The sequence below is a fragment of the Macaca thibetana genome, chromosome 7 (genome assembly GCF_024542745.1).
Source record: "Macaca thibetana thibetana isolate TM-01 chromosome 7, ASM2454274v1, whole genome shotgun sequence".
In the NCBI taxonomy this organism is placed as follows: domain Eukaryota; kingdom Metazoa; phylum Chordata; class Mammalia; order Primates; family Cercopithecidae; genus Macaca; species Macaca thibetana.
In genome coordinates this window covers 157350107-157374638 of record NC_065584.1, presented here as the reverse complement: position 1 = coordinate 157374638, position 24532 = coordinate 157350107, and the positions used below count along the sequence as shown (strand labels likewise).

The 24532-nt window shown below is 42.6% G+C and overlaps 1 protein-coding gene across 4 annotated transcripts in view; it reads left to right on the top strand.

Annotated features, from left to right (window-relative positions):
• Positions 1-9863, top strand: part of ADPGK (ADP dependent glucokinase) — a 35901-nt gene extending 26038 nt beyond the window's left edge. Inside the window, exons 4-7 of one of the 4 annotated variants that reach the window (XM_050796331.1) lie at positions 1690-1810; positions 5536-5732; positions 6387-6485; positions 8298-9863. In XM_050796331.1, the coding sequence (XP_050652288.1) occupies positions 1690-1810; positions 5536-5732; positions 6387-6485; positions 8298-8852 (972 nt within the window). In that variant the 3' untranslated portion in view covers positions 8853-9863. The other 3 variants (XM_050796332.1, XM_050796335.1, XM_050796334.1) reach the window with 3 other exon arrangements.
• Positions 9864-24532: the final 14669 nt, after the last annotated feature.

Here is a 24532-nt window from a genome sequence, read left to right as displayed (position 1 = left end):
AGAAAGGAAGTAAAGTGGTTGGGGCAAAACTTTCAGAATTGGCAAGTAAAGGGCATGTGTCAAGGCAGAAAAGGGAGAGGAGTATATTTTTATCCAGAAGCCGGGATTTCTTAGATAACACAAAAGTACCTCTGTACAAAGCAGTCTATATAAGCAGTTAATTAGCAAGTTAATGCCTTTTGAAGCTTCTGGGTGGGACATATTAAATCTGAAATGGGCCGAGTATGTTGGCTTATGCCTGTAATCCTAGCAATTTGGGAGGCTGAGATCTCTTGAGCTCAGGAGTTCGAGACTAGCCTGGGCAACATAGTGAGGCCTTGTCTCTATTAAAAATAAAAATAAAAAATTAGCCAGGCCCGGTGACTCATGCCTATAGTCCCAGCTACTCTGGAGGCTGAGGCAGGAGGATCGCTTGAGCCTGGGAGGTCAAGGCTGTGGTGAGCTATGGTTGTACCACTGCACTCCAGCCCGGGCAACAGAGCAAAACTCTGTCTCAAAAAAAAAAAGAAAAAAAAAATGTGAAGCAGTGTTGACAGTCTCTGGGGACTTTCCTTTAAATCTCAGTGCAGTCTTCATTGTTCAGTGGTTTTGAGTCTGCTAGCCTGGCCTTGAATGGTGTGGCAAAAACAATGGCTTATTGGAGTTGAGGAACAAGAACAGATAAGAAATGGCTTCTAGAAAGAATAGCCAGAGGGAGGCCCTGGTTGGAGTTGAAGAAAAAGGTTTTGGAAAAGCTGCAGAGCCCCTTCCCCTGAAGTCTCTCAGTTGGGATGCTCTTTAATTCTCATATTGAAAAGGCTGTCCTATTCACGTAACAGTTCAGTAATGGGAGAGAATTTTATTCCACAAATGAGGTCACCCGGTTGAGGATATGGTGATCCAGAAACTGTTTTTATACCATATAAAAACTCAAACAGTTTTCATCTGGCAGCTTTGTTGCAGACAACATCCCATGTCTCTTTGCGTGCACAAGGTGTGAGTGCGTAAAGAAAGTGGGGGTAGGGTCTTCTTTGGCTGTCATAGTAGCAAAATACCATAAACTTAGGGTCTCAAGCAACAGAAGTTTATTTTCTCACAGTGGAGACTGGAAAGCCCCAGATCAAGGTTCCAGCAAGGTGTGGCTTCTGGTGAGAAGTCTCTTCTTGGCTTGCAGGTGGCCACCTTCTCAGTGTGTTCCCACATGTCCTGTCCTTGGTGCACGCGGTCGCGGGAGAGAGATTGATCTCTCTCTCTTTTCTTATCAGGCCACCAGTTCTATCTGATTAGGACCTCAACTCACCATTATGACCTCATTTCATATTAATTACCTTCCAAAAGCCCTATCTCCAAATAAGCCACATGGGGGTTTGGGCTTCACCATCTAAATTTGGGGAGGTGACACAAACATGCAGTCCTCAGCAGAGGGAATGAGATGCAGCAGCTGCATAGGTGCCTGATGGCTGTGACACAGTTCTTTTGTCAGCCTCTCAGTTCTGGGTACATTATGGTCATACCCTCCAGAGGCCTTAGCCCTGGTGACATGCCTTCTGCTGCACACCTCCAAACCAACAGCTTTCAAAATTAGATTTGGATTCCAATATTTTGTTGAAATGATTAGAATCAGCCTGAATGTACTGTCCTGGGGTACTGTTGAGGTTCTGTGGGGCAAGGAACGGGGCTCCTGATGGACTTCGTGTTGCTTGTCTCCAGGTTCTTCTTTGCGGTCCAGTTGGTCCAAAGCTACATGAGCTTCTTGATGACAATGTCTTTGTTCCACCAGAGTCATTGCAGGAAGTGGATGAGTTCCACCTCATTTTAGAGTATCAAGCAGGTAAGGAAATGAGTAAGTAATGGTGGCAAGACCAGTCAGGGGACTGTGTATTGTCAGATGGGGGTGTGACTGTGCCAGAAATTTATCTTGGTAAATCAGCAGGATCCTGTTTTTGCCATACTGAACGTTTCCTGACCTATTGGTTCTACTGAGCTGATACTGGCCATTGTCTCAAGGGAGACTGATAGAGTATTACAACATGGAAGAAAATTTCCAGGTCTACAAACAGAATTGCTCTGAAGCCAAGATAAATCAGACTGTAGGAAAGCAGGCATCTCAAATAAAAATGAAAATGTGTTAAACACACATATATAAAGTTTTCCTTTATGACTAAGAGAAGAGAAAGGCAGGTAGCATCCATTCAGCTCTGTGCTGGATTCTGCCCTAGGCCTTTCTGACTGACTCTTCCTAGCTGCTTGGGGTTGATTCCAAGCTACTGGCAAGTTTCTCTGGAGCATTTTATTTTTCCTTGGGTGTGTGAGTGGAAGTGTTTTGTATTTAACATCACTATATTGTTTCCCATCAGATGTTCTAATGTTAATAAATCCACATTCACTGCATCCCATCCCCTCTTCCCTGCAGATTTTATGTGTTACATAGATTAGGCATCTGGTTTCTGAGAAAATCTTAAATACTTGGACATACTTTGATCCTGTGTATTTCCTGCTGTATTTTTCCCTCTGCTCAGAACTCAGACTCTTGAGTTTCTGATTCAACACGTTGTTAATTCATATTTAAGACTCAAGCATCTAAACAGACTAATTGGTACCTTGAAGCAGCACTTAATACTCTTTAGTGAACTACTTCCAAGTCAATTAAGAGAATCTTCTCTACTAGAGTAATTAACTTTAACACAAGATATGAACTATGTTGTTTCTTGAAAATTATGCCTTTCTCCAGGTAGAAAAAGAGTTGTAACATGTTCTGGCTCTCTTTCGGGTCTTTACTAGAATCAGCTGGGAAGTAAGGAAGGATAGGGTCTGAAAATTAGGGAAACACTGTTGACGTAGGCAGTTCATACTTAATGCTACACGAGTTTTTGAGTTTCTCAGCTTTAGTTTTCCCAAGTGGGAAGTAAGAGTGATAGTTTTTGCTGCCTGATCATTGTGGTAAGGATTAAGAGATTGGTTGGTGTGTGGAAACACTGTGAGCAGCCTGGATGAAAAGATGACCTGGCTGCGCACCGTGGCTCACACCTGTAATGCCAGCACTTTGTGAGGCTGCAGCAGGTAGATCACAAGGTCAGGAGTTCAAGATCAGCTTGGCCAAGATGGTGAAACCCCTTCTCTACTAAAAATACAAAAATTAGCCAGGTGTGGTAGCGGGCATCTGTAATCCCAGCTACTCGGTAGGCTGAGGCAGAGAATTGCTTGAGCCTGGGAGGTGGAGGTTGCAGTGAACCGAGATTGCACCACTGCACTCCAGCTTGGGCGACAGAGCAAGACTCCGTCTCAAAAAAAAAAAAAAAAGAATGCCCTGACTGTGGACTGGAAGGGTCTGGAATTGCTAAAGATGAGCCTCTGAGGTATTGCTGCCATGAGTTCCAGATTCACGTCACTTTTTTTTTTGGCACCCACAGCATGAACTGGGGAGCTTTGTGATTCCTGGTTTGTCATTTTCCCTGGTGACTACAGAGTGGAGAGTCTTATGTCTTCAGCAAGACTTTGATGATGTATTGGACAGCTGTGCCTTGTATGTAGTTAAGGAGACAGCACAGCTCACCTCACAAAGAGTGTCTCCATCCTTGGGTTTATAAGCGTCACACTTCAGTTTTTCTTTCCTATGCCTTTTCTGCGTACAAAGCAGTGGACTTCCATTAAACTTTGTGAGGTGACATTTTCCTAGGTCCAAGGAGGGAGCCTAGACTGGTGGCAGCAGTCCTGGGCTCAGCTCTCTCAACAGAAATCCATCCCCAGTTTCTCTCTGACATCAATAGGGATATTCCAAGGGATGTGTCCACTTTTTTTTCACATTCTTTCTTACCAAACCTCCCCAGAGAAGCCATCGTCAGGCTTGGGCTGGGAATCCAGTGAGTCACTATGTAGAGGTTTTGCTGACTTACTAGCTGAGGGCAGGATGATACATTGAGAAGAGATTGCTTGCAGAAATGAATACAACACTTTGTGAAGAAAGAGAGGCGCTAACTACCATTACAGGCAGAATTCGATCCATTTGCTTCTCGGGCCACCCCTCTGCCCTGTGTCCTGTGGAAACAGCAAGCAGCTCTGCATGGTTCTTCTCGTCCTTGCCTTGCAGAAGCCTGTTTGTTTTTTGCCTCTGTCACTTCCTGAAGCAGTGTATTTTGAATATGGTGTGGCTCCTTTTTCCTAGATTCAATCAGGTCGTGTTTCCTGGCAGTGTCACTATTCAAGGGTTGAGTTCATGTCTTGCTCTCTGGAGAATATCAATGTAATGTATTTTTCTCATTGTACAGAGTCTTTGTTGATTTGCAAAATGTTGGATTTGGAGTTCATAACCATATTTTTTGTTGTCATGGGCATTTAGGTCATCAATCTGTTCTCTTATTTGCTTGTTCTTTTAATTCATTCCCATGGCTATATGCCAGACGCAGCGTGACGCAGAAGGAATATGATAGAGGATGACACAGGCCCTGCCCTCAGCTCACAGTTTACAGCCAGAGATAGACACTTGGAAAAAGTAATTACAGGCTGGGTGTGGTGGCTCAGACGCCTGTAATCCCAGCACTTTGGAAGGCCGAGGCAGGCAGATCACCTGAGGTCAGGAGTTTTAAGACCAGTCTGGCCAACATGGTGAAATTCCATCTCTACTAAAAATACAGAAATTAGCCGGGTGTGGTGGTGGGTACCTGTAATCCCAGCTACTTGGGAGGCTGAGGCAGGAGAATCACTTGAACCTGGGAGGCAGTGGTTGCAGTGAGCCGAGATCGCACCATTGCACTTCAACCTCGGCAACAGAGCAAAACTCCATCTCAAAAAAAAAGAAAGAAAAAAAGAAAAAGTAATTGCAAAATCATGTGCCTCAGTCCTGTATTAGGGTACAGTGGTGGCTCCGGAATGGAGGTAATCAAGTCTGCTTAGGGGTGGTAGAGTTAGGAAAGGCTTCATATTAAGGGAGGAACTAGCACTTAAACTTTGTCTTAAACAGTCATTCCTCCAAGCAACTCACATAGAAGCAACTGGAGCAGCCAGATAGTCTGACCCTTTGGATCAGGTGCCCAGAAACCACTGATGGGCAGCAGGGACGAGGAGATGCAGTGAGCTTGGCTGTTGGGAAGGAATTCAGCCTGCTTAAGTTCCAACTGAATGAAAGATGCTCAGGGCAATGCTGTGAGGAAGAATGTGCTTTAAACAATGACAGCCGGTACTGTCTGCAGGGCGTGCGTTCTGCGCACTGTATGCTGGTATTTGGAAGTCATGCTGCTGTTCTGTACTGTCTCTCCTGTGTTTGAGAGCTCAGTGGACGGTAGGGCTCTCCTGGGACTCGGGGAGCTAATTACCCTGAAAAAGGCATATAGCACCCATACTATGTTTCTGTTTCTTGGTTGGGTTTGGGTTTAGGTGTTTGGTTTGTTTCTTGCAGTGCCATGCTGACCTCAGACCATTGTTGCCAGGGTCTCCTCAGCCAGAAACCAGCCTGCTTGGAGCCAAGGCTCCAAGCCTGTGAGGTGGCTGAAAGTGCCCCCACAGCTAGGAGACCTAAAGCCTCTTCCTTTTCTTCCCATTGTGTTGACTGGGTTTTTCCAGGGGAGGAGTGGGGCCAGTTAAAAGCTCCCCATGCCAACCGATTCATCTTCTCTCACGACCTCTCCAACGGGGCCATGAATATGCTGGAGGTGTTTGTGTCTAGCCTGGAGGAGTTTCAGCCAGACCTGGTGGTCCTCTCTGGATTGCACATGATGGAGGGACAAAGCAAGGAGCTCCAGAGGAAGAGACTCTTGGAGGTAATGGCACTGTTACAGAATTTCACAGATCTCAGCTGGTGGTTTTCTTCAGGTTCCAGCCTCTCTTGGCATCTGCTGCCTTGTCTTAGGTCCTGGCCTCGCAGGGACATAATCTTGGCAGCTGGCTGTAGAGCTTGCCTCCTGCTGCAGTGAGGCACCTCACTGTATCCCTACAGACGTGGGCAGCAGCTTGAGTAGGACAGGTCAGAACATCTTCTTGCCTGAGCCTCTGCATCCTGTGCTAAACTGACCGTGGTTGCAAGCTGCAGGGTTTGTAGTTTGTGTCCTTTGTGTTATTTGTATCGTCTCACTTCACATCAGCTATGCTGCAACTCCTACAGATTCGTACAGCAGTCCAAGTGAACTGCTCCATTTAGGTCCCAGGAATAGGCTGGCCACATGAATATACAGGGACACTTCTTTGTCATCTCTGATTCTGTATCCCTGATGGCTCTGCACAGCCTAGTCTTCCCTGGTGGGAAAAGTGTCCCTTGTCCACAGAGGCGGTGGGGGACCCACATTGCTTGTAACTCTCGTGAGCATGCAAAGAAGGCCATTACCAGGAGGAACCGCCTCTCAGGATCTGATCTATTTTCCCCCTTTCTTTACTTCCTTCTATTTCTAATGGCAGTGCTTATCTTCTTCTCTTTGCAGGTTGTAACCTCCATTTCTGACATCCCCACTGGTATTCCAGTTCACCTAGAGCTGGCCAGTATGACCAACAGGGAGCTCATGAGCAGCATTGTGCATCAGGTAACCACATGGGACCATTGTTTGGCCCTGATCCTCATAGAGCCTTGCAGAGCAGCTTTTTTGTGCAGTGGGACCATCTGTTTGGGCTCAGGGACTGGCTCACTGACATGTAGGTTTGTGTCACTCAGAATCAAGTCCATGGAGATCCAAATAAGGATCCAGGACTGTTCTGAAACAGTAGTGTCTCCTACTAGGTTAAAGTTACGTAACTGACAGATTTGTCGATATTTCTCCTCTGGAATGGGAATGTTGAAAGTGAGTGGAGAAAACTGAAAGCCCAGCTCAGCTGTTTTCAGTTGAATTTCAAGAAGCTCAAAGCAAAGAAACTTTGGGGGAACCTCCCTCCTTCCTCAGTCATCTGGGTGTTTGGCGCCTGCCTCTGGGCAGCAGCAGTGATTAGTATAAATCCGAGCAGGTGAGGCTTCAGAACACAAGCTTTGGAGACCTGGGTTAGCATGCCAGCCTTGCACTCCCCGGCTTTGTGAACTCAGGCAAGTATCTCACTGACAATCTATTGTTACCTAATCTTCTTAATTGGTTATATATTCATTTGGTTAAAAAATACTCCAAAACTATGAAAAGATATGCAATGAAGTCTCCCTCCTACTTCCTCCCCTTCCCTACTTGTAACCTTCATCAGTTTATTTCCAGAGTTCTTTTGTACAAGTATAAGAAAATACGGAAATATATCCTGATTTTCCTTTTCCATCCGCTTTTCCCCAAAAAGATAGCATAGCCTACTGAATACACTGTTCTTCACTTTGCTCTTTTTTTCACTAAATATATCTTGGAGATCTTCCTGCATCACTAACATGGAGAGTATCCTCTGTCTTTTCACAGCCACATGGTTAAAATGAATGTGTAGATGTACCTCTGTTTACTTAACCTGAACCTTCTTGATGGACATACTAGTTATTTACTGCCCTTTGCTGTTACACACAGTGCTGCAGTGAACGACTTTATACATGATTTTATTTTGCGTATGAGCAAGTCCATATGTATGAGAAATTTTCAGAAGAAGAACAGCTGGATTGGAGCATAAGAAAGCATTTGTAATTTTGAGATTGCCAGCTTGCCCTTCATGAGAATTATACCAGTTTACTTCCCACTGGCATTCTTTACAAATGCTTGTTCCCTCATATCCTTGCTACCAGAATGTTAAAATTTGCATTTATATCAGTCTGACAGATGAAAAAATGGTATTTCAGTATACAGTCATCCCTCGTCATCAGCAGTGTGTGGGCCGGGGGTGGGGAGTGTATTCCAGAACCCTTCCCAGATACCAGAATCTGCAGATGTTTACATCCTGCAGTTGGCCCCATGGAATCTGTGGATTAGACAAGTTGGCCCTCCCTATCTGCAGGTTCCACATCCTCGAATACTCTGTTTTCCATTTGAAGTTGGTTGAACCCACGGATATGGAGGGCTGACTGTTCTTTTTTTTTTTTTTTTTTTTTACGGTAATAATTAGGTGCACAGCAAAATACAGCAGAATCCAAGAGAGTTCCCATATATTCCCAGTCCCCTCACACACACAGCCTCCCCCACTACCAGCAGCCTGCACCAGAGTGGCACATTTATTATAACTAGTGAGCCTACACAGGCACATCATCAGCACCCAAAGTCCATAGTTTACAGTTGGGCTCACTCTTGGTGTTTCTCAGTATAGCTTTTGTTTGTGTTTTTCTTCTCACCTTTAAAAAAAAATGAGCCATTTCTATTTCATTTTCATTTAGTAACTGGCTATGTCATGGGACATCTTAGGAGCCAGGTTATCTCCATCAGAAAGAGACCTGTCATTGTTTTTGTTAGCAGGTCTTTCCTGCGGTGACTTCTCTTGGGCTGAATGAACAGGAGCTGTTATTTCTCACCCAGTCGGCATCTGGACCTCACTCTTCTCTCTCTTCATGGAACGGTGTTCCTGATGTGGGCATGGTCAGTGACATCCTCTTCTGGATCTTGAAAGAACACGGGAGGAGTAAAAGCAGAGCCTCGGATCTCACCAGGATCCATTTCCACACACTGGTCTACCACATCCTGGCAACTGTGGATGGACACTGGGCCAACCAGCTGGCAGCCGTGGCTGCAGGAGCTCGTGTGGCTGGGACACAGGCCTGCGCCACAGAAACCATAGACACTAGCCGAGTGTCTCTGAGGGCACCCCAAGAGTTCATGACTTCCCATTCGGAGGCAGGCTCCAGGATTGTATTAAACCCAAACAAGCCAGTAGTAGAATGGCACAGAGAGGGAATATCCTTCCACTTCACACCAGTGTTGGTGTGTAAAGACCCCATTCGAACTGTAGGCCTTGGAGATGCCATTTCAGCCGAAGGACTCTTCTATTCAGAAGTACACCCTCACTATTAGGAAGATTGTTAGGGGTAATTTTTCTGAGGAAGGAGAACTAGCCAACTTAAGAATTACAGGAAGAAAGTGGTTTGGAAAATAGGATTGAGAGGGTCAGAACTGTTCATAAATCTAGTTGGAAGACAGCCAAAGAAATAAAAGCAGATTAAACTGTATCAGATACATTCCAGCCTGTTGGCAACTCCATAAAAACATTTCAGGTTTTAATCAGAATTTAGCTAATGAGACTGGATTTTTGTTTTTTATGTTGTGTGTCACAGAGCTAAAAACTCAGTTCCTAAATCCTCAGTTTATGCGGCGCCATCTAGTATATTAAGCCAAACTTCTTCACCCCTGAGAGCATGTCAGCTGGAGAAAAGCACTCCTTCCTTGCCCACTTGAGAAGTGCACGCCCACTCACCCAACATCCTGGTCTCTAGGAAAGCCTCATGTGAGGTTCCTCTCTCAGCTCAGTGCCCATGGGCAAGGATCATCATTTCCATTCAGTGTTACAATGACAATATTTAATGAGTATAACCTTCTCAGTCTCCTGCTCTCAAATTTAGGACAGAGCCGCTAAGGACAAAACAATCCCTCCTGTGCTTTATGATGGCAGCAGGGGCTGGGGAGCCTCTGAGGGACTTGTTCATTCTGCAGTTGTCTAGAAGCCTGGGTGGCGTCGTGAGCTGAAGGATCGTGCTTTCCTGTCCTGGCTCCATAGGTTATAGGCTGGCTGGTGAAAGGTTCACGTGGCCCGAGCTGAACTTCATTGCCTAGCTTTGGATGTGCTTTCTGCCATGAAGACTGATTTTTGTTCGTTCTGAGCCTTCAAGGAATTTGCTTTTTACAACTGGAATATGCTCCTATGTGTATAACAGATCATGTATGTTTTATGTTTTCATTGATCATTAAAGAGTTTGACCTCAGAGCTCCAGGATCATCAATAAATTTGTCATGTTATATATTTATTTTTTTATAAATCAAGACTTCTGTGTGCTCTTAAATATATTAAAAACAATTTACATTTCAGGATTTCTGTCTGTAATTGATTTTTGTTTCCATCACCACTCTGAAACCAGATAAGATAAAAATCATTCTGGTGTTCATTTATGATGTACATGTTACTTTGCTCTTGAGGTACTTGCAGTCCCTCATGCTGAGCCTGGGCTATAGGCCTGTCCTATGGGGTTGAAACTGACACAAAGTACTAGTATGAAGTAGCCCAGTTAAAGCTGAATTAGAGCATAGCAGTTTGAGAGCATGGTGAACCTTTTCAGCTTGTTCGGAGGGCAGTATGAACATGGCAGTTGGTGGTGGGCCTGCCTAGTTCATCGGGTTTTCATTTTCCCCGGGCCCACAACAGCTTCTAGAATCTCAAAGCTACCTCAAGCTCTTCATTTGTGACCTCCCTTTCCCTGCTTTGGGTAAGAAAGCTTGATTACTCCTTCAAAGAAAATTTAAGCCTAGAATGCAGCTTGTAACTCAAAGCTGCATAGGCTTAAATTAACGAAATATCTGGCTGCTGTCTCATCCTTCTGTTTCCCAGATAAGTTAAAAATAACCAACCTTCTAGCCTATTTTTATTAGAAAGGCTTACATGAGATTTTTATTTTCTCAAGAATTGAAATATTTATATTCTAAACCTAAGAAGACTTTATTAGGAGTTGTGAAGTGTTCTCCACATGATCTTTTCTAAGTTGACTGAGCCCCCGGTCCTGAGTGTATATTCTTAACAGGTTCTCCATTTCTTGATTGGTGCTGCCAATAAAGACTAGTTCAGGGAGTATAGACCGCACGTACCCTATAGCAGTGTTTTTCAAATAATGGATCTTGAACTAATAGCCACTAAATCCATTTGGTTATCACAAAAAGTATAAAAACACATCATACATTATAAGGGTAAGTATAAGTAAGCATTGTTTTGTAAAGTGTCAGTGACTGTCTGAGTGTATATAGATTTGAACATACATTGCCCTGCAGAATGTCCCATCTTTTTTGTGAAGTAGCTAAGCAATAGAAGTGATGGGTATTTATCACACAGGACAGATTATGCAGAGGTGAGCTGGAAGGGTAGGATAAGCTGAACAGGTAGGGGCTTCAAGTTTCTCAACCCTTTGCTTTGGTGTTTTACAAAGGTATTTTACATATGATTTTATATGAAGAAATGTTTGAAAATCCATTGGCCTAAAAAGGATGCCCAATGAAGAGTGAGTCTTCCTGAAAACTGTTGGTACACTCTGGCTTTCATCTGAAACTGATTTAAAATGCAGGGAAAAGAAAAGCTGCAGCATACAAAGCACTACGAAGAAGTAAGAGTACAGCCAAGAATCTGTCATCCTTATCATGCAGGTACAGTTTGCATTGTATTGTCTCCTAACAAGTTTGAGAAGAAATCCACATTCTACACAAGGTTTTGAGATGGTGAGTACTGAATGATGTTGGACAAGTTACCCTTACTGAGCCTTACTTTGCTCATCTGTAAAATGGGGTTAATGATGGTACCTACCTTCATAGGGCTGTTGATTAAAGGAGACTGCCATGTGGAATATTTAGCACAGTATGGGGCACATATTTAAGAGTTAAATAATTGTCAGTTATAACTAAGCTGAACAGACAATTTCCTGGGTCTCTTTAGAACTATTTTAAATCACTGAAAAGCTACTTGTAATAATTTAACATTTTGTTTTCTGGTCTTAAGGTAAAAATGTTTATATAGTGAAACTGCACAAATTTTAAGTGTGCCATTTGGTAAGTTTGTTTTGTTTTTGTTTTTGTTTTTGTTTTTGAGACAGTCTTACTCTATCACCCAGGCTGGAGTGCAGTGGTGCAATCCCAGCTCATTGCAACCTCCGCCTCCTGGGTTCAAGTGATTCTGCTGCCTCAGCTTCCCAATTAGCAGGGATTACAGGCACCCACCACCACGCCCAGCTAAGTTTTTTGTATTTATTTTTAATAGAGACGGGTTACCCAGGCTGGTCTCGAACTCCTGACCTCAGGTGATCCACCCACCTCGGCCTCCCGAAGTGCTGGGATTACAGGCATGAGCCACCATGCCTGGCCTTTGTTTTTGTTTTTGAGACACTGTCGCTCTGTCGCCCAGGCTGGAGTGCAGTGGCTCAGTCTCAGCTCACTGTAACTTCCACCTCCCGGGTTCAAGCGATTCTCCTGCTTCAGCTGCCCAAGTAGCTGGGATTACGGTGCCTGCCACCACACTAGGCTACTTTTTGTATTTTTAGTAGAGATAGGGCTTCACCATGTTGGCCAGGCTGGTCTTGAACTCCTGACCTCAGGTGATCTGACCACCTTGACCTCCCCAAGTGTTGGGATTACAGGTGTGAGCCACCACACCCAGCCAGGTAAGTTTTGACAAATGCATATACTCACCTAACCCAAGTGGCTATCAAGATTCAGAATGGGCCAGGTGCGGTCTCTACTAAAAATACAAAAATTAGCAGGGTGTGGTGGTGGGCGCCTGTAATCCCAGCTACTGGGGAGGCTGAGACAACAGAACTGCTTGAGCCCTTGGGGCGGAGGTTGGAGTGAGCCAAGATCATGCCGCTGCACTCCTGCCTGGGCAACACGGCAAACTCTGTCTCAAAAAAAGATTCAGATGGACAGCCCCAAGCACATTGCCTGAGTTAGTCTTGATTTACAAGGAGCAGCAAAAATAAAAAGTCCCCATCACCCTAGATAGTTCCTTCACGCCACTTCCAAGTCATCCCCACCCCATATCTCAAGCCCCAGAACAACCAGTTACTTTTTTTCCCCATAAATTAGTTTTGCCTGTTTTCAGAATGCAACTTAAAAATGGAGTCATTCAGTATTTAGTCCTTTGTATAAAGCTGCTTGCATTTAGCATAGTATTTTTTAGAATAATCCATGTTGCATGGAGTTGGTTGCTTTTTATAGCTAGATAGTATTCCACTGTGAGTACACAGCATTGTGTATAATGGCCTTCTGTTTCACACAAGTGCTTTTGCCGTTTTCAGAGTAGAGGTCTTAACGTTTAGTCAGTTAAATTCCTAAGTATTTCATATCAATAGCATTTGACACTTTTGTGATTTTTTTTAAATTTTATTTTCAAAATTGTTCCTTGCTTGTATATAAAAATACAATTGATTTTTGTACATTGACATTGTATCTTGTGACCTTGCCAAATCCACTTAGGTGTAGTCACTGTATTTTCATAATTTATTTTTAGGATTCCTTAGGATCTTCTACATAATCATGTCATCTCTAAAGAGTTTTATTTCTTCCTTTCTAATCTTTATGCCTTTTTATTTCTTGCCTTATTGCACTGGCCAGAACTCTAGTCCAGTATAATGCTGAATAGAAGTGGTAAGAGTAAACATCTTTGCCTTGGTCCTAATCTTAGGGACAAAGTAGTCAATATTTCACTAAATATGATGATATCCATTGCATTTTTTTTCTCATGGATGCCCTTCATCAGGTTGAAGATGTTCCCATCTATTCTCGATTTGCTGAGAATTTTTATGATTTTGTTTTGTTTTGTTTTTTACTTTCTCGGGGGCTGAAAAGGGTATTGAAGTTTTAGGTTCATAGCAAACTTGAGAGAAAATACAGACACTTGCCATATATCAGCTGCCCCAACACATGCATAGCCTCCTCCCTCCCTGTCAACATCTCCCATGAGAGTGGTACATTGGTTACAACTGATGAATGTATACGGACACATCTTTATCACCCAAAGTCCATAATTTACTTTAGGCTTCAGTCTTGTACATTCTGTGGCTTTGGATAGAGTCTCACTCACTTTGTCACCCAGACTGCAGCGCGGTGTTGCGATCTTGACTCACTGCAACCTCCACCTCCCGGGTTCAAGCCATTCTCCTGCCTCAGCCCCTTGAGTAACTAGGATTACAGGCATGCGCCACTATGCCCGGCTAATTTTTGTACTTTTAGTAGAAATAGGGTTTTGCCATATTGGCCAGGCTGGTCTCAAACTCCTGACCTCAGGTGATCTGCCCACCTCAGCCTCCCAAAGTGTTGGGATTACAGGAGTGAGACACCACACCTGGCCTGGACAAATATATTAATATAACAACATGCATCCACTACTATGGTATACAGGGTATTTTCACTGCCCTAACAGCCCTCTGTGCTCTGTTAATCCTTCCCTCCCCACTAACCTCTGGCAACCACTGATCTGTTTGCTGTCTCTCTAGTTTTGCCTTTTCCAGAAGGCTGTATTGTTGGAATCATGTGGGATGCAGCCATTTCAAATTGATTCCTTTCTATAGTAAAATACACTTCAGTTTCTTATATGTCTTTTCATGGCTCATTTCTTTTTTTTTTTTTTTAATTATACTTTACGTTCTAGGGTACATGTGCACAACATGCAGGTTTGTTACATATGTATACATGTGGCATGTTGGTGTGCTGCACCCATTAACTTGTCATTTACATTAGGTATATCTCCTAATGCTATCCTTCCCCCCTCCCCCCTCCCCACAATAGGCCCTGGTGTGTGATATTCCCCTTCCTGTGTCTAAGTGATCTCATTGTTCATTTCCCACCTATGAGTGAGAACATGCGGTGTTTGGTTTTCTATTCTTGTGATAGTTTGCTGAGAATGGTGGTTTCCAGCTGCATCCGTGTCCCTACAAAGGACATGAATTCTTCCTTTTTTATGGCTGCATAGTATTCCATGGTATATATGTGCCACATTTTCATAATCTAGTCTGTCACTGATGGACATTTGGGTTGATTCCAAGTCTTTGCTATTGTGGATAGTGCTGCAATAAACATATGTGTGCATGTGTCTTTATAGCAGCATTATTTATAATCCTTTGGGTATATCCCCAGTAATGGGATGGCTGGGTCAAATGGTATTTCTAGTTATAGATCCTTGAGGAATCGCCACACTGTTTTCCACAATGGTTGAACTAGTTTACAGTCCCACCAACAGTGTAAAAGTGTTCCTATTTCTCCACATCCTCTCCAGCACCTGTTGTTTCCTGATTTTTTTAATGATTGCCATTCTAACTGGTGTGAGATGGTATCTCATTGTGGTTTTGATTTGCATTTCTCTGATGGTGAGTGATGATGAGCATTTTTTCATGTGTCTGTTGGCTGTATGAATGTCTTCTTTTGAGAAGTGTCTGTTCATATCCTTTGCCCACTTTTTGATGGGGTGGTTTTTTCTTGTAAATTTGATTGAGTTATTTATAGGTTCTGGATATTAGCCCTTTGTCAGATGAGTAGATTGCAAAAATTTTCTCCCATTCTGTAGGTTGCCTGTTCACTCTGATGGTAGTTTCTTTTGCTGTGCAGAAGCTCTTTAGTTTAATTAGATCCCGTTTGTCAATTTTGGCTTTTGTTGCCATTACTTTTGGTGTTTTAGACATGAAGTCCTTGCCCATGCCTATGTCCTGAATGGTATTGCCTAGGTTTTCTTCTAGAGTTTTTATGGTTGTAGGTCTAACATTTAAGTCTCTAATCCATCTTGAATTAATTTTCATATAAGGGAGTAAGGAAAGGATCCAGTTGCAGCTTTCTACTCATGGCTAGCCAATTTTCCCAGCACCATTTATTAAATAGGGAATCCTTTCCCCATTTCTTGTTTTTGTCAGGTTTGTCAAAGATCAGATGGCTGTAGATGTGTGGTATTATTTCTGAGGGCTCTGTTCTGTTCCATTGGTCTATATCACTGTTTTGGTACCAGTACCATGCTGTTTTGGTTACTGTAGCCTTGTAGTATAGTTTGAAGTCAGGTAGCGTGATGCCTCCAGCTTTGTTCTTTTGGCTTAGGATTGTCTTGGCAATGTGGGATCTTTTTTGGTTCCATATGAACTTTAAAGCAGTTTTTTCCAATTCTGTGAAGAAAGTCATTGGCAGCTTAATGGGGATGGCATTGAATCTATAAATTACCTTGGGCAGTATGGCCATTTTCACAATATTGATTCTTCCTATCCATGAGCATGGTATGTTCTTCCATTTGTTTGTGTCCTCTTTTATTTCACTGAGCAGTGGTTTGTAGTTCTCCTTTCTCCTTGAAGAGGTCCTTTACACCCCTTGTAAGTTGGATTCCTAGGTATTTTATTCTCTTTGAAGCTATTTTGAATGGGAGTTCATTCATGATTTGGCTCTCTGTCTGTTACTGGTGTATAAGAATGCTTGTGATTTTTGCACATTGATTTTGTATCCTGAGACTTTGCTGAAGTTGCTTATCAGCTTAAGGAGATTTTGGGCAGAGACAATGGGGTTTTCTAAATAGACAATCATGTCATCTGCAAACAGGGACACTTTGACTTCTTCTTTTCCTAACTGAATACCCTTTATTTCTTTCTCTTGCCTGATTGCCCCAGCCAGAACTTCCAACACTATGTTGAATAGGAGTGGTGAGAGAGGGCATTCCTGTCTTGTGCCACATTTCAAAGGGAATACTTCCAGGTTTTGCTCATTCAGTTTGATATTGGCTGTGGGTTTGTCATAAATAGCTCTTATTATTTTGAGGTACATTCCATCAATACCGAATTTATTGAGAGTTTCCTGGATATCCTTGTTAACTTTCTATCTCGTTGATCTGTCTAATGTTGACAGTGGGGTGTTAAAGTCTCCCATTATTATTATATGGGAGTCTAAGTCTCTTTGTAAGTCTCTAAGGACTTGCTTTATGAATCTGGGTGCTCCTGTATTGGGTGCATATATATTTAGGATAGTTAGCTCTTCCTGATGAATTGATCCCTTTACCATTATGTAATGGCCTTCTTTGTCTCTTTTGATCTTTGATGGTTTAAAGTCTGTTTTATCAGAGACTAGGATTGCAACTCCTGCTTTTTTTTGTTTTCCATTTGCTTGGTAGATCTTCCTCCATCCCTTTATTTTGAGCCTGTGTGTGTCTCTGCATGTGAGATGGGTCTCCTGAATACAGCAGACTGATGGGTCATGACTCTGTATCCAATTTGCCAGTCTGTGTCTTTTAATTGGACCATTTAGTCCGTTTACATTTAAGGTTAATATTGTTAATGTGTGAACTTGATCTTGTCATTATGATATTAGCTGGTTGTTTTGCTCGTTAGTTGATGCATTTTCTTCCTAAAGTCCGACGGACTTTACATTTTGGCATGTTTTTGCAATGGCTGGTACCACTTGTTCCTTTCCATGTTTAGTGCTTCCTTCAGGATATCTTGTAGGGCAGGCCCGGTGGTGACAAAATCTCTGAGCATTTGCTTGTCTGTAAAGGATTTTATTTCTCTTTCACTTATGAAACTTAGTTTGACTGGATGTGAAATTCCAGGTTGAAAATTCTTTTCTTTAATAATGTTGAATGTTGTCTCCCACTCTCTTCTGGCTTGTAGAGTTTCTGCCGAGAGATCTGCTGTTAGTCTGAAGGGCTTCCCTTTGTGGGTAACCCGACCTTTCTCTCTGGCTGCCTTTAACATTTCTTCCTTCATTTCAACTTTGGTGAATCTGACAATTATGTGTCTTGGAGTTGCTCCTCTCGAGGAGTATCTTTGTGGCGTTCTCTGTATTTCCTGAATTTGAATGTTGGCCTGCCTTACTAGGTTAGGGAAGTTCTCCTGGATGATATCCTGCAAAGTGTTTTCCAAGTTGGTTCCATTTTCCCTGTCACTTTCAGGCACACCAATCAGACATAGATTTGGTCTTTTCACATAATCCCATATTTCTTGGAGGCTTTGTTCATTTCTTTTTACTCTTTTTTCTCTAACTTCTCTTCTCAATTCATTTCATTCATTTGATCTTCAATCGCTGATACTCTTTCTTCCAGTTGATCGAGTTGGTTACTGAAGCTTGTGCATTTGTCACGTAGTTCTCATGTTATGGTTTTCATCTCTATCAGTTATTTTAAGGACTTCTCTACATTGGTTATTCTAGTTAGCTATTCTTCCATTCTTTTTTCAAGGTGTTTAGTTTCTTTGCGCTGGGTACATAGTTCCTCCTTTAGCTCTGAGAAGTTTGATCGACTGAAGCCTTCTTCTCTCAGCTCGTCAAAGTCATTCTCCATCCAGCTTTGTTCTGTTGCTGGCGATGAGCTGTGTTCCTTTGGAGGGGCAGATGTTCTCTGATTTTTTGAATTTCCAGCTATTCTGCACTGCTTTTTCCCCATCTTTGTGGATTTATCTGCCTTTGGTCTTTGATGATGGTGACGTACTGATGTGGTTTTGGTGTGGGTGTCCTTTCTGTTTGTTAGTTTTCCTTCTAACAGTCAGGACCCTCAGCTGTAGGTCTGTTGGAGTTTGCTTGAGGTCCACTCCAGGCCCTGTTTGCCTGGGTATCAGCAGCGGAGGCTGCAGAAGATAGAATATTGCTGAACATCGAGTGTTGCTGTCTGATTCTTGCTCTGGATGCTTCATCTCAGAGGTGTGCCCAGCCGTGTGAGGTGTGAGGTGTCGGTCTGCACCTAGTGGGGGATGTCTCCCAGTTAGGCTACTCAGGGGTCAGGGACCCACTTGAGCAGGCAGTCTGTCCGTTCTCAGATCTCAACCTCCGTACTGGGTGAACCACTGCTCTCTTCAAAGCTGTCAGGAAGCAACATTTACATCTGCAGAGGTTTCTGCTGCTTTTTGTTTAGCTATGCCCTGTCCCCAGAGGTGGAGTCTACAGAGGCAGGCAGGCCTCCTTGAGCTGCAGTGGGGTCCACCCAGTTCAAGCTTCCTGGTGGCTTTGTTTACCTACTTAAGCCTCAGCAATGGCAGGTGCCCCTCCCCCAGCTTTGCTGCCTCCTTGCAGTTAGATCTCAGACTGCTGTGCTAGCAATGAGGGAGGCTCTGTGGGTGTGGGACCCTTCAGGCCAGGTGTGGGATATAATCTCCTGGTGTGCTGTTTGCTAAGACCCTTGGTAGAGCACAGTATTAGGGTGGGAGTTACCTGATTTTCCAGGTGTTGTGTGTCTCAGTTTCCCTTGGCTAGGAAAAGGAATTGCCTTCCCCCTCGCGCTTCCCAGGTGAGGCGATGCCTCACCCTGCTTCAGCTCTTGCTGGTCGGGCTGCACCCGCTGACCAGCACCAACTGTCCGACATGCCCCAGTAAGATGAACCTGGTACCTCAGTTGAAAATGCAGAAATCACCCATCTTCTGTGTCACTCACGCTGGGAGCTGGATGCTGGAGCTGTTCCTATTCGGCCATCTTGGGTGCCCCCCCATCTTGTTTCTTTTTAGAATTGAGTAGTAGTCTTTTGTCTGGATGTACCACAGTTTATTCATTTATTCACCTTGAAGGACATTTTGGTTGCCTCCAGGTTTTGGCAACTGCGAATAAAGCTGCTGTCAACATCCATGTGCAGGTTTTTGTGTGTACATACATTTCTAACTCCTTTGGGTAAATAGGAGTGTGACTGCTGAGTTCTAACATTAAAAGTATGTTTAGTTTTGTAAGAAGCTGCCAAACTGTCTTCCAAAGTGGTTTTACTATTTTGCATTCGCAACATCAATGAATAACAGTCCATTGCTCAATATCCTCACCAGCATCTGGTGGTGTCAGTGTTCTGGATTTGGACATTCTAATAGGTATGTTGTGGTATCTCTTTTTAATTTGCATTTCTCTGATGACATATGGAGCACTTTAAAATATGTTTATTTGCCATCTGTGTGTATTTTTGGTGAGGTGAGGGGTTTTGGCCCATTTTCTAATCAGGTGGTTGTTTTGCTTTTGAGTCAGTTTTGCTGTTGCCCAGACTAGAGTGTAGTGGTGCGATCTCCGCTCACTGCAACCTCTGCCTCCCAGGTTCCAGCGATTCTTCTGCCTCAGCCTCCCAAGTAGCTGGGATTACAGGCACACACCACCATGCCTGGCTAGTTTTTGTATTTTTAGTAGAGATGTGGTTTCACCATGTTGGCCAGGCTGGTCTCCAACTCCTGACCTCAAGTGATCCGCCCGCCTCAGCCTCCCAAAGTGCTGGACTGCAGATGTGAGCCATTGCATCCAGCCTCAGGTTGTATTCTTAATGTAGAGTTTTTGAAGTTATTTGTATATTTTATGTAACAGTCCTTTATCAGTTAAGTCACATGATGGGTTTTGTATGTGTGTGTTTTAAGACAGGCTCTTGTTCCATCATCCAGGCTAGAGTGCAGTGACATGATCACAGATCATGACTCAGTGCAGCCTCAAATTCTTAGGCTCAAGTGATCATCCTGCCTTAGCCTCTCAAGTAACTAGGACCACAGGATGCACCACCACACCCAGCTAATTTTTCTTTTAAAGTTTTTTTGTAGGGATGGGGTCTCACCATGTTGCCTGGGCTGGTTTTGAACTCCTGGCTTCAAGTGATTCTTCTGCCTCCACCCCTCAAAGTGCTGGGAATACAGGTGTGAGCCACCAGGCCTGGCTATGCTGGCTTTTTAAAAATTTATTTTTTCCTAGCTTGAGCAACAAAGTGAGACCTTCATCTCTTAAACAGAATTAGCTGGGTATGGTGGCACATGCCTGTGGTCCCAGCTACTTGGGAGTCTGAGGCAGGAGGAACACTTGAGCCCAGGAGTTCGAGGGTGCAGTGAGCTGTTTGAACCACTGCACTCCAGCCTGGGCAATAGTGAGACCTTATCTAAAAAAAGAAAAATAAAAATAAAATGCTTATCAGCTGTGGTGGCTCATGCCTGTAATCCCAGCACTTTGGGAGGCCAAGGTGGGTGGATCACTTGAAGCCAGGAATTCGAGACCAGCCTAGCAAACATGGCAAACATGGCAACCACCCCCCCACCCCCGCCTCCCCAGAAAAAATACAGAAATTAGCTAGGCCTGGTGGCTCACACCTGTAGTCCCAGCTACTCAGGACGCTGAGGTGGGAGACTCACTTGAACCCAGAAGGCAAAACAAAGGTTGCAGTGAGCTGAGGTTGTGCCACTGCACCCTGGCCTGGGCAACAGAGCAAGATTCTATCTCAAAAAAAAATTTTGCTTTTTTTCTGTATCTACTAAAATCATATGACTTTTTCTCTTTTGTTAATGCATGTGAGTGCTTTGGTTTTCAATAGTGAACCAAGCTTAGGGTCCTGGGATAACTCCAACTTGGTCATGATTTACATATTCGCCTTTTTATGTATTGCTGGATTGCTTTCCTAATATTTTGTTGAGGATTTTTGTACCTATGTTCATACAGGGTAATAGTCTATAGTTTTGTTGTTCTGTAATGTCTTTGGTCCAGTTTTGACATCATACAAACAAGTTCTTGCTCCTATTTTCTGAAAATTTTTGTAAGATTGAATTTATTTTGCCCCATAAATGTTTGACAGAATTTACCAGTATAATCATCTGAGCCAGGAGTTTGCTTTCAAGGATAACTTTTGAGTTACAAAATCGGTTTCTTTAGTAGGACTTAAGATTTTACATTGCATCTTGTTTCATGTCTGCAGAATCTGTAATGTTATACCCGCTTTCATTCCTGATACTGGTAATTTGTCTTTTTCTTGATCAATTTAGCTGGGGATTTTTTTCTTTTTTCTTTTTTTTTTTTTTTTTTCAAGAGAGAGGGTCTCGCTCCATCACCCAGGCTGGAGTGCAATGGCACAATCGTGGCTCATTGCAGCCTCAATCTCCAGGGCTCAAGCAATCCTCCCACCTCAGTCTCCCAACTAGCTGGGACCACAGGTATGTGACACTGTGCCCTGCTAATTTATTCTTTATTTTTTAAATTATTTTGTAGAGATGTAGGTCTCACTATGTTACCCAGGCTGGTCTCAAACTCTTGGGCTCAAGCAGTACTCCCCTTCTCAAAGTGCTGGGATTACAGGCATGAGCTACCCACTGCACTCAGCCCTTGGTGGGTATTTATCATACATTTTTTTCCCATAGAATTTGGGGCTTCTCAAATTTTTAATACTTGTTTGTTTGTTCCTTCTACTTACTTTGGGTTTTTCTCTGCTTTTTCTAGCTTAAGGTGGAAACTGATTTTCTCCTGTCTTCTGATAGAAGCATTTACAATTCTAAGTTTTCCTCTAAGCATTGCTTTTAGCTGAATCCTACACATTTTGTTTTCATTATCATTTAGTTCAAAGTATTTTTTCTTTTTTTCCCTTGATTTATGAGCTGCTGTGTGTATGTGTGTTATGTGTGTAAGAGACAAGGCCTCCCTCTGTTGTTCAGGTTGGAGTGCAGTGGTACCATCATAGCTCACTGCAGCCTCAAACTCCTGGGCTCAAGCAATCCTGTTGCCTCAGCCTCCTGACTTGCTGGGGCTACAGGCATGTGTCTGGCTAATTTTTGTATTTTTAGTAGAGACAGGGTTTCACCATGTTTGCCAGGGTGGTCTCAAACTCCTGGCCTCAAGTGATCTGCCTGTCTTGGCCTCCCAAAGTGCTGGGACTGCAGGAATGAGCCACAATTTCTTTACCCACTCGTCAATTGATGGGCACTTGGGATGGTTCCATATTTTTGCAATTGCAAATTGTGCTGCTATAAACAAGTATGTGCAAGTATCTTTTTCGTATAATGACTTCTTTTCCTCTGGGTAAGATATCCAGGAGTGGTATCGCTGAATCAAGTGATAGAACTACTTTTAGTTCTTTAAGGAGTCTCCACACTGTTTTCCATAGTGGTTATACTAGTTTACTTTCCCACCAACAGTATAAAAGTGTTTTCTTTTCACCACATCCATGCCAACATCTATATTTTGATTTTTTGACTATGGCCACTCTTGTGGCAGTAAGGTAGTATCACACTGTGGTTATGATTTGCATTTCCCTGATCTTTAAGCAATGTTGAACATTTTTTCACATTTGCTGGCCATTTGTATATCTTGTTTTGAGAACTGTCTGTTCATGTCCTTAGCCCGCTTTCTGATGGGATTTTTTTTTTCTTGCTGATTTGAGTTCCTTGTAGATTCTGGATATTAGTCCTTCATCAGATGTATGGATTGCAGAAATTTTCTCCTACTCTGTGGGTTGTCTGTTTACTCTGCTGATTATTTCTTTTGTTGTACAGAAGCTTTTTAGTTTAAGTCCCACCTATTTGTTTCATTTCCTTTTGGGTTGTTTAGTCATGAAGTCTTTTCCTAAGCCAATGTCGAGAAGTATTTTTTTCAATGTTCTAGAATTTTATGGCTTCAGGTCTTAGATTTAAGTCTTTGATCCATCTTGAGTTGATTTTTGTATAAGATGAGAGATGAGGATCCAGTTTCATTCTTCTACTTGTGGCTTGCCAATTATCCCAGCACCACTTGTTGAATAGGGTGTCTTTTCCCCACTTTTTTGTTTGCTTGCCGAAGATCAGTTGACTGTAAGTATTGGTTTTATTTATGGGTTCTCTCTTCTGTTCCATTGGTCTGTATGCCTGATTTTATACCAGCACCACACTGTTTTGGTGACTATGGCCTTGTAGTATAGTTCGAAGTCAGATAATGTGATGCCTCCAGATTTGTTCTTTTTACTTAGTCTTGCTTTGGCTATGTGAGTCCTTTTTTGGTTTCATATGAATTTTAAGATTGTTTTTTCTAATTCTGTGAAGAATGATTTTGGTATTTTGATGGGAACTGCACTGAATCTGTAGATTGCTTTTGGCAGTATGGTCATTTTCACAATATTGATTTTACCCATACGTGAGCATGGGATGTATTTTCCATTTGTTTGTGTCATCTACGATTTCTTTAGGCAATGTTTTGTAGTTTTCCTTGTAGAGCTCTTTTACCTCCTTGGTTCAGTATATTCCTAAGTTTTTGTTTTTGTTTTGTTTTTTTGCAGCTATTGTAAAAGGGGTTAGGTTCTTGATTTCTCAGCTTGGTTGCTGTTGGTATATAGCAGGGCTACTGATTTATGTACTTTAATTTTGTATCCTGAAACTTTGCTGAATTGATTTACCATTCTAGGAGCTTTTTGGATGAGTCTTTAAGGTTTTCTAGGTATACGATCATGTCATCAGCAAACAATGACAGTTTGACTTCCTTTTTACCGATCTGGATGCCCTTTATTTCTCTCTCTTGTCTGACTGCTCTGGCAAGGACCATGTTCAACTTTTCACAAACTATTTAGGATTCATTTTGTGTCCCACTACATAAAATATTAAAACCTTGCAACCATATATGCTTTATAGTTGTCATGTTATTTATGTATGTGCAGCCTCAGAATACACTGTAATATTTTTTCTTTGAACAGTCATATGTATTTTTTAAAAGTTAAACCAAGAGAATATATTTACCCACTTGTTTACATTTGTTGTTTGTGGAAGGACTGGTCCAACATGAGGTACTCAGCCATTATAATGATGATTTTTCCTTGAAAACAAAATAATCATTGTAGTGACACACTCCAAAGTTGTTTGCTGTCTTTGGAATGCACAGTTTTGCCCAATATTATTCAGTAAGAAGGGTACTTTTTTCTCATTGCTAGTTCATACTTCTGCTTTCTTGCCTCTCTTTTTCAGTTATCTAAAACCACATCCGTAGCTGTGATTATGTTCTTGGTTTCATTTTCCTAATTCTGTTAAAAATTCTGATGACATGAGCACCCAACCCCCATACTAGAAGTTAGAATAGTTCCTATCTCACCAGTGAATGAAAAATTGCACATTCACATGCCCAAAAGACTGACCCTGCACACCCTAGTAGAGTTTATTTTTAAAAGAAAATCTAAGCCAAATTAATGTGGAAAGCATTGCTTCTTAACTGCTATCCCTGGAAGCAAAGCACCATCTTGCCTCCAAAGAATATGGAAAAACTCAAAAGCCCTGCTCTTGCATTCTGTTTCCACCATGCTATACTTTACTTTAAAAAGACCACCTTTTTACCCTTC